This window comes from Geotrypetes seraphini, chromosome 11 (assembly GCF_902459505.1).
Source record: "Geotrypetes seraphini chromosome 11, aGeoSer1.1, whole genome shotgun sequence".
In the NCBI taxonomy this organism is placed as follows: Eukaryota; Metazoa; Chordata; class Amphibia; order Gymnophiona; family Dermophiidae; genus Geotrypetes; species Geotrypetes seraphini.
The window spans coordinates 20,676,728-20,691,323 of record NC_047094.1 but is presented as its reverse complement, the minus strand read 5'-3'; the positions used below and the strand labels follow the sequence as shown (position 1 = coordinate 20,691,323).

Here is a 14,596-nt window from a genome sequence, read left to right as displayed (position 1 = left end):
CGTAGGAGCCACTGCCTGCAGCTTTGTGCACTGCGGCAGTAAGGAAGAGGGGAGCCGGCCCGAAGATAACACCGCATCGATCGCACCGCGGACCGGCGGTTGAAGAACACTGCTCTAGTCACCTCTTACATGCATATTCAGCAGCACTGTCAAGCAACTAGTACTGTAGATTATCCTCAGATTCTGTGTAGGTCGCCCATAGGCACTTAATTATGGGCACACAGAGGCATATTCTATACATGGCATTCTGATTGTAGGTAGTGGTAGACATTCTACTGCTGTCTAACCAGCCAATTGGGGGACATTTAAAAAAACAAAAAACACCACCACCACCCAAGGAGGATTGCCTATTTAATATATTCGTAAATGATCTAGAAACAGGGACGAAGTGTGAGATAATAAAATTTGCGGACGACACCAAACTATTTAGTGGAGCTCGGACTAAAAAGGACTGCGACGAATTGCAAAGGGACTTGAACAAACTAGGGGAATGGGTGACGAGATGGCAGATAAAGTTCAACGTTGAGAAATGTAAAGTACTACATGTGGGAAACAGAAATCCGAGGTACAACTATACGATAGGAGGAATGTTATTAAATGAGAGTACCCGAGAAAGGGACTTGGGGGTAATGGTGGACATGACAATGAAGCCGACGCACAGTGCGCAGCGGCCGCTAAGAAGGCAAACAGAATGCTAGGCATAATCAAGAAGGGTATTACAACCAGAACGAAAGAAGTTATCCTGCCACTGTACCTGGCAATGGTGCGTCCGCATCTGGAGTACTGCGTCCAATATTGGTCGCCGTACCTTAAGAAGGATATGGCGTTACTCAAGAGGGTTCAGAGGAGAGCGACACGTCTGATAAAAGGGATGGAAAACCTTTCATACGCTGAGAGATTGGAGAAACTGGGTCTCTTTTCTCTGGAGAAGAGGAGACTCAGAGGGGATATGATAGAGACTTACAAGATCATGAAGGGTATAGAGAGAGTAGAGAGGGACAGATTCTTCAAACTTTCAACAAATAAAAGAACAAGAGGGCATTCAGAAAAGTTGAAAGGGGACAGATTCAAAACGAATGCTAGGAAGTTCTTCTTTACCCAACGAGTGGTGGACACCTGGAATGCGCTTCCAGAGGACGTAATAAGGCAGAGTACGGTACTGGGGTTTAAGAAAGGATTGGACAATTTCCTGCTGGAAAAGGAGATAGAGGGGTATAGATAGAGAATTACTGCACAGGTCCTGGACCTGTTGGGCCGCCATGTGAGCGGACTGCTGGGCACGATGTTCTTATGCTACATTGTAGGCGTTTTTGCGAGCCTAGGAAAGCACAAAGGGCCGCCTAAGCTCACCCAAGACTAGATGTGGGTGTGGTTTCACCTGGAAGTGGCCTTAGGGGAGCTTAGGTGGCCCTAGTCTCCCTAGGGCCGCGATAGGTGCCTGAAATGTAGATGTGGCCACTGAGCTGATCGCGGCAAGGGAATGTCCCTGCCATGATCAGTTCAGCAGCCGCAGCAGGATACCCCCCCCTCTCACAAGATGACTGGCTGGTGGGATGCTCAGTCCCTCCTGCTGTAACCCCCAAAGCTGCCCCCACCCCCACCCCTGAATGACTGTGGCAGGAGTGCTCGATTCCTCCTGCTGTCACCTCATGAGACATTCCTCCTGTTGGAAACCCCACATCCCCAAGACATCCCTCGCCAGGAGGGATGCCCACTCCCTCCTACCAGAAACCCTCCTGCAGGCATGCCCCTCCCCCTGACCCTGACCCCCCCAAGCCCACCCGGACCCAACCAGTACCTTTTTTTCAATGGCCAGCTGGAGGGATGCTTACTCCCTCTAGCCGGCAAGCCCACCTCCATAAAATGGTGGGCCTTCTCAGAGCATCATGGTATGCACCAGGGAGGTACCCAAGGCCCTGATTGGCCCAGGCACTTAAGGCCCCTCCCATAGGAGGGGCCTTAGGCATCTGGCCAACTGGAATCTTAGACCTCTCTCCCAGTGCATTCTGGGATGACTGGAAGTGGCCTAAGATTCCAATTGGTCAGATCCCTTAGGTTACCCTTCCATGGGAGTAGCCTACGAGATCTGGCCAATAAAAGATGATAGTGGAAGGGAAAATGGCAATGCTAGAATCACCTTTTCTGTGCCTGGGTCATTATCACACCAGTACAGTACTCTCTCTGGACAGCATCCTTCTTTTTCTTCCTAGTGAGTCCTTTTGTATTCTTCTTTCTCTCCCTTTCTGCACTTTTCATCAGTTTCTTCCCTTTCCTCTCAAGACCCCACTGCTTGTCTTGTCTTCTCCTCTTTCTCTCCTTCCACTCCACGTTAAGCAGCTTTCTCCTCCTCACCCATGGTCAGCAGCAGTTCCTGTCTCTCTCCCTCCTCCATTCCCCACCACCAGTAATCAAGTTATATTGTTACCTTAACAAAAGTGCCATTAATTCCATCAACAGATCACAAAACCCTGCAAAACGGTCCTTCTACACCAAAGGTCCATCTACACCAAAACAGCCGTAACACTTGGAACTCAATCAACAACTGCCCTATAGGGCAGCACTTGAACTTTTAGCTAATAAGACTGCAGTTTAATGACAGAAAAGTCTAGTGATCCCAAATGATTAAACCAAACTATCTGGTCTCCACTTTGTTGAACGGTGACATTCTTTTGACGAGTTTGAGTGTGTGGTGGTTGGTTCCGTTCTTCTCTCCCAGAGACGGGGTGGCCTCGAACGGAAATTGTATCAGATATGTTGGTTGAATGTAGTCCAACAGTGAATATGTTGGTTCAATGTAGTCTGGCCTAATGGGGCTTGACCACGGAATTGAATGACATGCATTTTGTTGAGGTACGTGCACAGTTGTTGGGTTTTGGATGCTCAGATTTCCTCTTTTTTTTTTGTTCTTTCAGGTCCCGGAGGTGCTGATTTTTGCACTGGAAGTGGAATATTAAAAGAGGTTAAGAGAGGTTTTGAGTGTCCCCGTTGTTCTAAGGCGCACATGACAGAAGCAGAAGTACGGAGTTTTGAACTTTTCATACCCTTGAAGCAGCCGAGGAAAGACTAAAAAGGGAGAGCTCTTCAGCTTGGAAAAGAGACTGCAGAGGGGAAATATGATTGAAGTCTACAAAATCCTGAGAGGAGTAGAACGAGTACGAGTGGATTGATTTTTCACTCTGTCAAAAATTACAAAGACTAGGGAACACTCAAAGTTACAGGGAAATACTTTTAAAACTAATAGGAGGAAATATTTTTTCACTTATAGAATAGTTAAGCTCTGGAACGCATTGCCCAAGGTTGTGATAAGAGCGGATAGCGTAGCCGGTTTTAAGAAAGGTTTGAACAAGTTCCTGGAGGAAAAGTCCATAGTCTGTTATTGAGAAAGACATGGGGGAAGCCACTGCTTGCCCTGGATCGGTGGCATGGAATGTTGCTACTCTTTGGGTTTTGGCCAGGTACTAGTGACCTGGATTGGCCACCATGAGAACAGGCTATTGGGCTTGATGGACCGTTGGTCTGACCCATTAACGCTATTCTTATGTTCTCATCCAAAGTGAAAAGACGGCAGTGGTCAGTATGGGGCCTGTGAGGCCACTGCTCTATATGGGAAGCCTACCCAGAAGTCCCAGCACAGCAAAAGCTGGTGAGTGCCAGAGATGGAGGACCATCTCAAGAAACTGCTTCAGGGTAGCAAGAGAGACCATGACATACGGCCTTCCAGAGAGGGAAGAGCATGTGGGCAACACCATGCAATAAAAGATAACAATTTGCAAAAGCTGTACAAAAGAATGCAGGAAGATCAAACATGTATATCTCTCTTATTTGAATTTTAGGGCTCCTTTTACGAAGCCGTGTTAGTGGTTTAATGCGCATAATAGCGCACGCTATACTGCCGGCTGCGCTAGACGCTACCGCCTCCTCTTAAGCAGGCGGTAGTTTTTCAGCTAGCGCAGGATTAAAAGGTGCGCGCGCTAAAGCCGCTAACGCGGCTTCGTAAAAGGAGCCCTTAGTGTTGCTAATAAGTATATTTTTGAAACTGTTTCATGGTAGTCCTATTATTAAGCTTCAGTTTCCTGACTTTGACTCTACCACACTCGTTGTACAGTCAAACCTCGGTTTGCGAGTGTTTTGCAAGACGAGCAAAGCATTCTCGCAAATCTTGTCTCACAAACCGAGTGTCGACTCGGTTTGCGAGCACCCCTCCGCTCACAAAGGCCACCCCGCGCGAACCGGCACCCCCCCCCCCCGCCCGAACAACTTCAAACTTGTCTGGCACCGGCACGCAGCCCACAGGACGTGCCGGTACCGCTTGAAGAAGTTCCTGCCTCTTGCTGGGCCTTGAAGCATCTGCGAGATTTCCGAGAATCTCGGCGAGAGGGAGAACTAGAAGGCCTTGAGCATGCGCAGATGCTCAAGCCCCAGCAAGAGGCAGGGGGGTAAGTTTGAAGTTGTTCAGGCGGGGGGGGGACACCTTTGTGAGCGGGGAGGGGGAGAACTATGCCGGTTCTCGGGGGGGGGGGGGGAGCAGCACCGCTGGCCTTGGGGGGGATAGGGGGGGGTGGGAACGTATCATGCGAGTTTCCCTTAGTTCCTATGGGGAAACTCGCTTTGATATACGAGTGTTACCTGGAAGTGTCGTTATTTGTGTTCCTGTCATTAATTGGAGTTCTTTCCTTTGATAATGCTTTGGTTCGACAGTTGAAGTGGGAATATATAAATAAATAACTGGTAGATCATCATACTGTCTGCCAAGTCTCTTCCCTGAAGAAGCCCTTTCTGGAAACGTCAATCGCTCCTCCTAAACTTACTTGCTCCACTTCATCACTGACGCTGAAACCGTGGATTGAAGACAAAGTTTTATTTTATTTTTCTTTCCAGCTTACGATTTATCTTTAATCTTATCTATTGTTTTGCCTTTTGTCTTTGTTTTGTTCTATTTCTATCATTTAAATTTCTCCAGAATTCTACTGTTCAACGGCTCCCCCTTCTGCTTCTATTCCTTTCTCTCCTCTCTTCTACCTTCCAAAGTATTTAGATCAATGCTGTCTTGTTAAAATGTTTATTTTATTTTTATTTTTCCTCTAACTCTACTTTTCACTTCTCTGTTACCCTCCAGGTACTTTAGTTAGATTGTGAGCCTTTGGGACAGTAAGGGAATTTCTAAGTACCTTTCTTATTTATAATTTTAATGTATATTTTCTGTAAACCGCTTAGAACCTAACGGATGTAGCGGTATATAAGAAATAAATTACATTACATTACATTACATTACATTACTTTGGTTTACGAGCATGCTTCTGGAACGAATTATGCTCAGAAACCAAGGTTCCACTGTATTTATGTTTATAATTGTTCTTTTTGCTACTGTTATGCTGTTAATAAAATTGTAAGTTTTATGCTGAATTATGTCTGCTGTACACTGCCTCGGGTGAATCTCTTCATAAAGGCAGGTAATAAATATGTACATGTGTCTTCCACGCTGGAATTCATGAGGCTGTATTTAGATCAGGGGAGAGAAATAATGCTTGCAGAATACAGTTTCAAATCTTATGTACATTATTTTCAAGAGAAAATTACCTACAGAGAGGGCTCCTTTTACTAAGGTGCGCTAGCGGTTTTAGCCCGCACTACAATGCCGCACGCGCTAACGCCTCTATAGAGCTTGCGTTAGTATTTTTCGTTTAGCGCGTGGTTTGCGCACGCTAAAAACGCTAGCGCACCTTAGTAAAAGGTGCCCAAAATGTAGGTTCAAATGTCTGTAGGTTTTTGTTTTCTCCTGGACTTTTTTTTTTTTTTTTTTCCCCCAAATAATACAGGCTTATACTTTTCCTTTGGAAACTGTTGCAAAGCTTCCAGTTTAAATATACTTACGACAATTGCAAATATCACCAGCAGTGACAGTGCAATTAAATTCTCTTTTCAGAAAAATTAGAAATGCATATCTACCTGTTCTTTCAGTTTGTCCCAATAATATTGTTCAATAAGTTCACTGGTAGAACATTTATTTAATCTCAGCTCTTCCTCTAATATCTGGAATTGTGAGACAGAAGAGAGGTCAGGTCTGTGTACAATGAGCGACAAAGGCAAGATTAGGGCTTATAATTATGGCATATGATATTACACAATCAGAGGCAACCACTAGCGTGTCCTACAACAATGGAGTTTATTCTAAATAATTTACAATTTAATTAAATGGTTTTTAACCTGCCAATTGGATGCACTGAGCAAGAAGCAAGAAGCATACTATATACATCGGCAGCCTTCATAACAATATTGAAAGGATTAAAACCTGCCACACTTCTCTTGCTTCAAATAGCTAATTTCACACATCCCAAATTCCTCAGTACCTAAAACTGATCCTTCAGCAGAAGCTCAGTTATCTAAATCCCCATTTATCATAGTATTTCATCTATCACCTCTCCAGATTTATGTACAGGCAGTCCCCAGGTTAAGAATGGGTTCAGTTTTTTAAACCGTTCTCAAGTTGAGTTTGTATGTAACTCGGATCCCAGTATTCTTCCCACCTGCTCCACCTCCTTGAGGCCCCTCTTGCATCCCTTTCCATCCATCCCACTGTTCCATCTCCACCACTACATCCAACGTTACTCCCTCTCGTCTCTCTCTTCCCCACTCCTCTCCCACCACCATGTCCAATAATCTCTCCCTCCCTATGCCCAACAATGCTCTTTCTTCATCTCTCCATGTGCACCCTCTCTCTTAGACACCCAATTCACCCTTTCTATTCTCTCCCTCACCTCAGCATCTCTTTCCATCACTCCCACCATTCTTTCATCCTATGGCTCATGCTCCCCTCCCTCCCTCCATTCTGTGTCCCAAGTTCATGCCCCCTCCATCCTTCCTTCCATCCTTTGTCCGAAGTTTGTGCTCCCTCCCTCACGAGTCCTAACACACCCCTCTCCCTCCCTCCTGAGTTCCAATGCGCCTCTCTCTCCCTCTCCCCGTTCTGTGCTCCGAGTACGTGCCTTCCTCTGGCAGGTGTTTACCTTTTGGCCGGCTCCCTCCTCCTTCCAGCTGCAGTAATTTCTCTGCACAAGGCTGTGTTTCCCATGGCTGAGCTGGAAGCCTTCCTTCTGATGTGGGAGGAAGCTCCTCCCACATCAGAGGGAAGGCTTCCAGATCTGCCGCGGGAAACACAGCTTTGTGCAGAGAGAAAAGTGCGTTGGAACTAAGGAGGGAGGGAGAGGAGCGTGTTGGGACACTGAAGGTAGAACAGGACCCCGGTTCATAAGTACGAGTCTGACGTAAGTCAGAAGTTCATAAAACAGGGACTGTCTGTACTGAAAATTACTCTGCAGTGTAAAATATCAGCGTTCTGTGTGTGTGTGTTTTATTTTCTTGCAATTACCAACACATTCTGCAATTAAAAAAAACATGCAGAGAACTTAAGAACATAAGAAGTTGCCTCCGCTGGGTCAGACCAGGGGTTCATCGTGCCCAGCAGTCCGCTCCCGCGGCAGCCCATCAGGTCCATGACCTGTAAGTGATCCTTTGTCTAAAACCTTTCAATCCCCATTTTTCTTCTACCTATACCCTTCCATAATCCTATCTCTACCTCTATCTATATCCCTCAATCCCCGTATCCTTCAGGAACTTGTCCAATCCCTCTTTGAATCCCCTTAATGTACTCTGTCCTATCACATCCTCCGGAAGCGCATTCCAGGTGTCCACCACCCTCTGAGTGAAGAAAAATTTCCCAGCATTGGTTCTAAACCTGCCCCCTTTCAATTTCTCCGAGTGCCCCCTTGTTCTTGTGGTTCCCAATAGGCTGACGAATCTGTCCCTTTCCACCTTCTCTGTGCCCTTTTTTAAAAAAAATTTCAACATTTATGAACCTGTGGTGTGTGAACGTGCCATAAAGCTTGAAACAGTGACGGAATTCTGTTATATGGTACAAATGTATCAAGTTTAATTTATAGAGGTACAAAATTATAGTTACTTTGTAATCTCCATTCCGTAGGTTATCGAGAGGCAAACCTTGTCCTTCTGCATGGAAGAACTCAACAAGTGCCTGTAAGAAGAAAAGAAGCCCCTTAAAATCAGGACAGGAGGGATCAAATGGATTATTTTTTAGTTTATGGCTCGGACTTATTGAGGCGAAACAGAAAAGTACTGGCAGATCACACTAAGAAGTGTTTTTCTTTTTTTAATTATACATCATCTTCTTCCTTTTGAGACGAGCTCTGTTGCACTACTGCTAGAAAACAATATCACACAACTGAGCAGAAAGTGAGGAATGTAGGAAAGGCATCTTTTCTCCAGCTTCTGCAAGCCACAAATGTTCAGCATTTGCATCTGTCTGAACGTCTGATTATGCAGGATTATCATGATAGTCAAGCTGCATTATTTGTGTAGCTGCTAAATTATTACAACAGCTTAATTTTCTTATTAACTGATCTCTCTAAGGATGTCGTGGACTGATGACAATGATATCACAATCCTTTTCCAAGTCGATGAACTGGATTGCTTCACTTTTGGTCATGGCATCGCCTGGTTCAAAATGCAGCTGTTCGTCTGATTTTTGGATTAAAAAAGTTTGACCATGTAAGCCCTTTTAACATGCAACTTCATTGGCTCCCTTTCGAAACTAGAGTTTGTTATAAAGCACTCTTCGGACTACTACCATCATACTTATCCACCCAACTAAAATTATTCTCATTAGAGAATGACACGGTGACAAAATTCATCACCATTCCCATCCCCGCAGATAACCGCGGGAAATAATCCCATGTCATTTTCTAGTGTCTATTTCAACCTCAGTCCTTCTACACCAGCATTCTTCGAAGAAAAAGCTTGCGGTTCAGTGGTTGTGGCCATTCATACTCAGGATAATGAAGCCATTGTGACATCACTGATGTGATTGGTTCTTAGGCACTGGTGGAATGAGGCATTATGACATCACAATATCTGCTCTGGATACCAGAGACTGTCATTCTGTAGTGTCTGTTTCAATCTCAGTCCTTCTACACCAGCATTCCTCAAAGCAAAGCTTGCGGGTCAGTGGTTGTGCCCAATTATACTCTGATTCTTCCCTCTCTCCTTAAAGAATGACATGAAGATGGTTTCCCGCGGTTATCCGCGGGGACGGGAACGGTGATGAATTTTGTCACCGTGTCATTCTCTAATTCTCATCAAATAAGAACACAAGAAACTCGGGTATGTTTATGTACCCCGCTCTGAAAGCCTGTTTTAAAAGTTTCTTAGACAAAACTCTGGTTTTTCAAACGGGGAAAATGAACTCTCTTGACTGTGTCCTCTAATTGCCCAATCCCAATCTAACCTTGAGTTCAGAAAATCAATAAAAATCTATTTGTTTGGTAAATTTATGCGATAATTTCACATTATATTACATTGTACTGCATCATATTGTATTCCACTGAATCCTACTGTATTTTGTGTCTTCGCTGATATGTCTCAATTCTCTTGCTGTGAACCGCCCGGAATTTCCGGTTGGGCAGTATATAAGAAAATAAATTATTATTATTATCACATGGAGAAACAGAGAGATGGACAAAGCTTTTGGAACACGATCATGTTTAAACTACATGGCGCAAATATCCACAAAGAAAAACGAAGAAGATGAAAAGTGCAGGAAAAAAAAATGAACACAGCATTTAAACAGAGCTCACGGAAAAGTATTATGTAAATGTTTATAACAAACTATCAAAAAAGAGGAATGGGGGGGGGAACAAAACACTCCCCACTAATTAAGCCAAACCCTGGGCATTGTGGCAATGCAATATAATACAGTATAAATGCAAATGAAAGAAAAAGCCTGCTTAAATAGGTGACGGAAAACCACTCTACCAACCACACATCATAGGCTTAAAAAAAACTTTGGTTGCAAAATATTCCCCCTGTTTTACGAACGCATAGCACGGGTTTTAGCAACAGCAGCGGTAACTGCTCAGATGCTCATAGAATTCCTATGAGCGTCAGAGCAGTTACTGCCGCTGCTAAAACCCGCGCTATGCGTTCGTACAAGAGAGGGTTTGTATCGTATATATTAATAGGAAAAAAATGTGAGGAGTATATAACAGTCCTTTGTACAAACATATGTGACTTGTAAAGCAAAAAACTATGGGGTCCCTTTAATAAGGTGCGCTAACTGATTTATCACGCTAAAGATTAGTGCGTGCTAAATGCTAAGACATCCATTATATTCCTGTGGGCGTCTTAGCATTTAGCGCGTGCTAAATTGGTTAGCGCACCTTGATTAAAGGACCCCTATGTGCGGCCAGCCAACGATCATTTCGTAGCTTAATATGTTACTTCTTCAGGGCCGCTGTTTGATGTGCTGGTCCTCTTAGGAAGAACGTAGAGGACCAGCACGTCACACAGTTCAACTGCTACATGAACTTAGGCGGCCCTGGAGAAGTGGTAGCAAGCAGGAGTTTTACTCAGCGAATCGATAATCTGGAGTGTTGGTGTCACAGCCCTAAAGTAGTGGCTTAAAAGCCACAAAACGATCGTCCTGGCTCTGTTCTAACTAGCTTTTTTTTTTTTTTTTAATTTCTAGTTAGTTTTGACGATTTTCAGGCTCCCACCTGCCAGTAATAAGTTATATGCAAAAGTTTTTTTTTTGCCAGTGATGCTTGGGTGGAAGAGAGTGGCTTTTCTTTCGCCGTAGTAATACTTTTTCTGGCGTTGGTGTGTACTGACCAAATGGAGTGATTGTTTTCTAGTATACAGTGTTCCCCCGTGAATTAGTGGTTCGCGAATCGCAGACTCAGTCATTCACGGTATTTTCTGACTGCCTCTTCCGGTCAGAAAATACAGGGAATGAGACCGCGAATCAGCCTTCTGCACAGCCGATTCCTCCTCCTCTCCCCCCAGTCAGCCAATCAGCCTTCTGCACACCTGATTCCTCCTCCTTTCGCCCCCCCTCCCCCCCCAGAGCATACCGGGTATGATTAATTGCACCTGCCGGCGCCCCAGCTGCCCTCTCCTGCCTTTTTACAGACTCAAAACTGCATTTGCGGTTTTTCGAAATTCACTGGGTGTTCCTGGAATGGAACCCCTGTGAATTTCGGGAGGAGTACTGTATTGTATATTTTCTCTCTGTTCCTCTTTTTTGCTATTTGTGCCCTGAAGAAGTACTAAACTAAACTAAACCTTAAGTTTATATACCGCATCATCTCCACGGGAGTGGAGCTCGACACGGTTTACAAAGCTAAAAATATAGGAAGAGAGAGGGGAAAGATTTACAAGGGGATATATAAAGAGGGGGTGAAACAGAGGAAGAGATGTTATATGTTAGAGAAAAGCCAGGTTTTCAGTTGTTTTCGGAATAGTTGGAGGGAGCCCAGGTTCCGCAGTGGGATAGTGAGATCGTTCCAAAGGCCCGTGATTTTGGAGAGGAGGGATCTTCCCAGTTTTCCTGCGTGGAGGATGCCGTGTAGAGAGGGGAAGGATAATTTATGTCTGTGGGCTGATCTGGTGGTAGCAGGCGTCAGGGCGAGGAAGGATAGGGGGATTAGGGGCGGAAGGATGCCGTGAATGATCTTGAACGCCAGGCAGGAGCATTTGAAATGAATTCTGGAAAGTACTGGGAGCCAGTGAAGATTGGTAAGTAGTGGGGAGACGTGATCAGATTTGCGTTTAGCAAAAATCAGCTTGGCCGCAGTATTCTGGATAAGCTGGAGTCTGCGAAGACTTTTTTTTGTTAGGCATAAATAAATGGCATTACAGTAATCGAGTTTGGATAGGATAATGGATTGTACAAGGACGGTGAAATGTTTTTGGTGAAAATAGGATCTAACTCTCCTCAGCATGTGGAGGCTGAAAAAACATGATTTTGCCAGGAAATTCAGGTGATCGCTGAAGGAGAGGGAGGAATCGATAGTGATGCCGAGGACCTTGCTTGAGAAATCAAGGTGCAGAGCAGGGCCTGTGGGTAGTGTGAAGAGGGTGGGCAGGTGAACTAATTTTGGGCCGAGCCAGAATATTAGAATATTAAGCTACGAAGTAGAATATTAAGCTACGAAACGAGTCACAAAGAAGAAGAAAACAGTCCCTGCTCGAAAGGGCCAAGACAGACAAACAGGATGTCATGGATACAGTTAAGGAGAATGGTTAATTAGCGGGATGGGTTGGAGGGCAGAGGAGTAGAGTTAAGGACTGAAAGCTATATCAAAAAGGTGGGTTTTCAGTTTGCTTTTAGACAAGGGAAGGGAAGAGGCCTGATAGACAAACTCGGGTAATTTATTCCAGGCCTAGGGGACAGCTAGATGAAAAGGATCAAAGTCTGGAATTGGCAGTGGAGGAGAAGGGTAAGGCTAAGAGTGACTTATCTGAGGAAGGGAGTTCTCTGGGAGGCGTATAAGGAGAGAGAAGCGAGGAGAGGTATGGAGGGGCAGCAGAATGAACACACTTGTAGGTCAGCAATGAGATCTTGAACTGTATGTGATGGCAGGTAGGGTTTCCTGGCTGATATTGCTGCAAAAGGGCTTCCACTAAGTACCGAGACAAGGAGTGTGAAGACTTGCAATCAAGGCCGTTTGGTTTCTTATTCTTAATTACTTTTATAATATTTCTATAATTGTTCTTTGACACTGAAAGTTTGAGCAAGTTGGATAGATCACTAAAACAAGTTCCGGCTTTAATGAATTTTGAACTGTATTTTTTTTTAGATTACAAAATGTGAAAAACGTACAAGGGTGCGAAGACTTTTGCATCTCAGCCTACAGAACAGTGGTTTCCAACCCAGTGCTCAGGGACCACCTGGTCATTTAGGTTTTTAGGATACCCACGATGAATATGCATGAGAGACATTTGCATACACTGTAGGAAGAGCCTATGTATTGTGGAGATCCTGAAAACCTGACTGGCCAAGTGGTGCCCGAGAACTGGGTTGAAAACCACTGCTATGAAAAGTGCCCCCTTTGAACCTACATGAACAGACCAAGAGGGGTGATGGATTAAAAGCACCACGGGTTCGTTCTCACTGCTCCTTCCTTCTTTTTCTGCTTCCAGGTCATTTGAGGTTGAAGGACAGTGTGCATGACTGCTGGAGGAAATTCTGTGTGGCTGTGCATTTGTATGCCTTGGAAAGAACAATAGTTAGATTGGCTCTCAGATTCCAAATGTGCCAGGGACTCCGAGAAGACATAGCAGGAAATGCTGGGAACTCCAGCAAATTGCTGGTGACTTAAGATATCTTGATAAATTCTACCCTGGGGGGTTAATTTGTTTGGACATTTTATCACACTTATTGTAAGTTTGAAAATGAATAAAGAATTAAAAAAATAAATAAATTCTACCCTGGAGGAGAATTTCTTGCATGCACCACAACCAGGCCAAGGAGAACCCAAATTCCTTTCACTCACCCCCCGTCAAAGGCACACAATACAAGAAGATGTACGATGGATTGCTAGCAACTCATGCAGTTAAAGTAGACCACCAAGTCACCCACATTCTATTAACAACGCCTGATTACAAAACCGTCTGAAGAGAAATAAAGACCCTGCTTTTTCAAAAACTTTGTCAAGACTGATGCCATGCCAAAGCATCCCTCATTTCAGTCTGAGACATAATCCTGTAATTCTGGAACTGTCCAGCTTACCTCTTTTGTAATCCGCCTAGAACTGCAAAATTAAGGTGGAATAAAAGTTGCTAGTGTAAAGTAATGTAGTTTCTCTTTTACTAACCTCCAGAGTATAATAAAATCGTCCATAGAATTCAACTGATACACCTCTGTTAGCATCCAAGGCATCAATGATGAATTTTAATAATAACCACCAGAGAGCTTCAAGTACCCTAAGGATAAAAAGGAAAAAAAATTGATAAAAATGCATTAATCCTTATGAAGCAAAGACGGCATGCATCTTGCTTATCCAATCATCCTGTTTTCAGGATATGTACCATAAAGTCTGGCCAGTAACATCATCATGTTAGACATAACTGGGAACTGCAAAAGCCCAGGCTGTGCTTCTTTAGCTTCCAGCTGGCTTAGGGCTCTCTCTGACCAGGGGGCAGTTGCACTCCCCTAACTCTATTCCTGCCACGTGTGACTGAAGTATTCTGTTAGCTTGATTTTTCTATATAGCATTCTGTAGTAATTTGACTTCAGTTTTCTCAAAGTGTAGTGGATATTTGTGAGGGGGAGGAAAGGGGAGACGGGTTTTGTTGATCATTGCTTTGTATTTGTGATTTATAAAATGACAATTGTACAGAATATTATTTCTTTTTTATACTTTCATAAAATAAGTTCAGTATAAAACTATTTGAGGTTTGCGGGGACGGAGCGAGGACAGGGACAAATTTTTTTCCCCATGTCATTCTCTATTATGGATTAAAAACTGGTAGAAAGACAGAAAACAGAGAATAGGTTTAAATGGTCAATATTCTCAATGGAGTTCCCCAGGGGTCTGTACAGAGATGCTGCTTTTTAACATATTTATCAATGATCTAGAGATGGGAATAACTAGTGGAGAAGAGGAGACCTATTGGGCTACCGTGTGAGCGGACTGCTGGGCATGAAGGACCTCAGGTCTGACCCAGCAGAGGCATTGCTTGTGTTCTTATGTTATATTAAACCAAAGGCCCTCTTTTACTAAGGTGCACTATGCGTTTTAGC

At 44.1% G+C, this 14,596-nt stretch overlaps 2 protein-coding genes across 7 annotated transcripts in view; one reads left to right on the top strand and one right to left on the bottom strand.

Annotated features, from left to right (window-relative positions):
* Window positions 1–2,969, top strand: part of TSR3 (TSR3 ribosome maturation factor) — a 43,745-nt gene extending 40,776 nt beyond the window's left edge. The window contains exon 8 of the mRNA XM_033963401.1: window positions 2,913–2,969. Coding sequence (XP_033819292.1) covers window positions 2,913–2,954 — 42 coding nt within the window. The 3' untranslated portion in view covers window positions 2,955–2,969. The remainder of the gene's footprint in view (window positions 1–2,912) is intronic.
* The window catches only part of BAIAP3 (BAI1 associated protein 3), a 325,750-nt gene that overhangs the window by 12,448 nt on the left and 298,706 nt on the right, over window positions 1–14,596 (bottom strand). For all 6 annotated transcript variants that reach the window (XM_033963395.1, XM_033963398.1, XM_033963399.1 and 3 more), the window contains 3 exons: window positions 13,668–13,776; window positions 7,958–8,029; window positions 5,947–6,030 (listed from right to left, as the gene is read on the bottom strand). In XM_033963395.1, coding sequence (XP_033819286.1) covers window positions 5,947–6,030; window positions 7,958–8,029; window positions 13,668–13,776 — 265 coding nt within the window. The remainder of the gene's footprint in view (window positions 1–5,946; window positions 6,031–7,957; window positions 8,030–13,667; window positions 13,777–14,596) is intronic.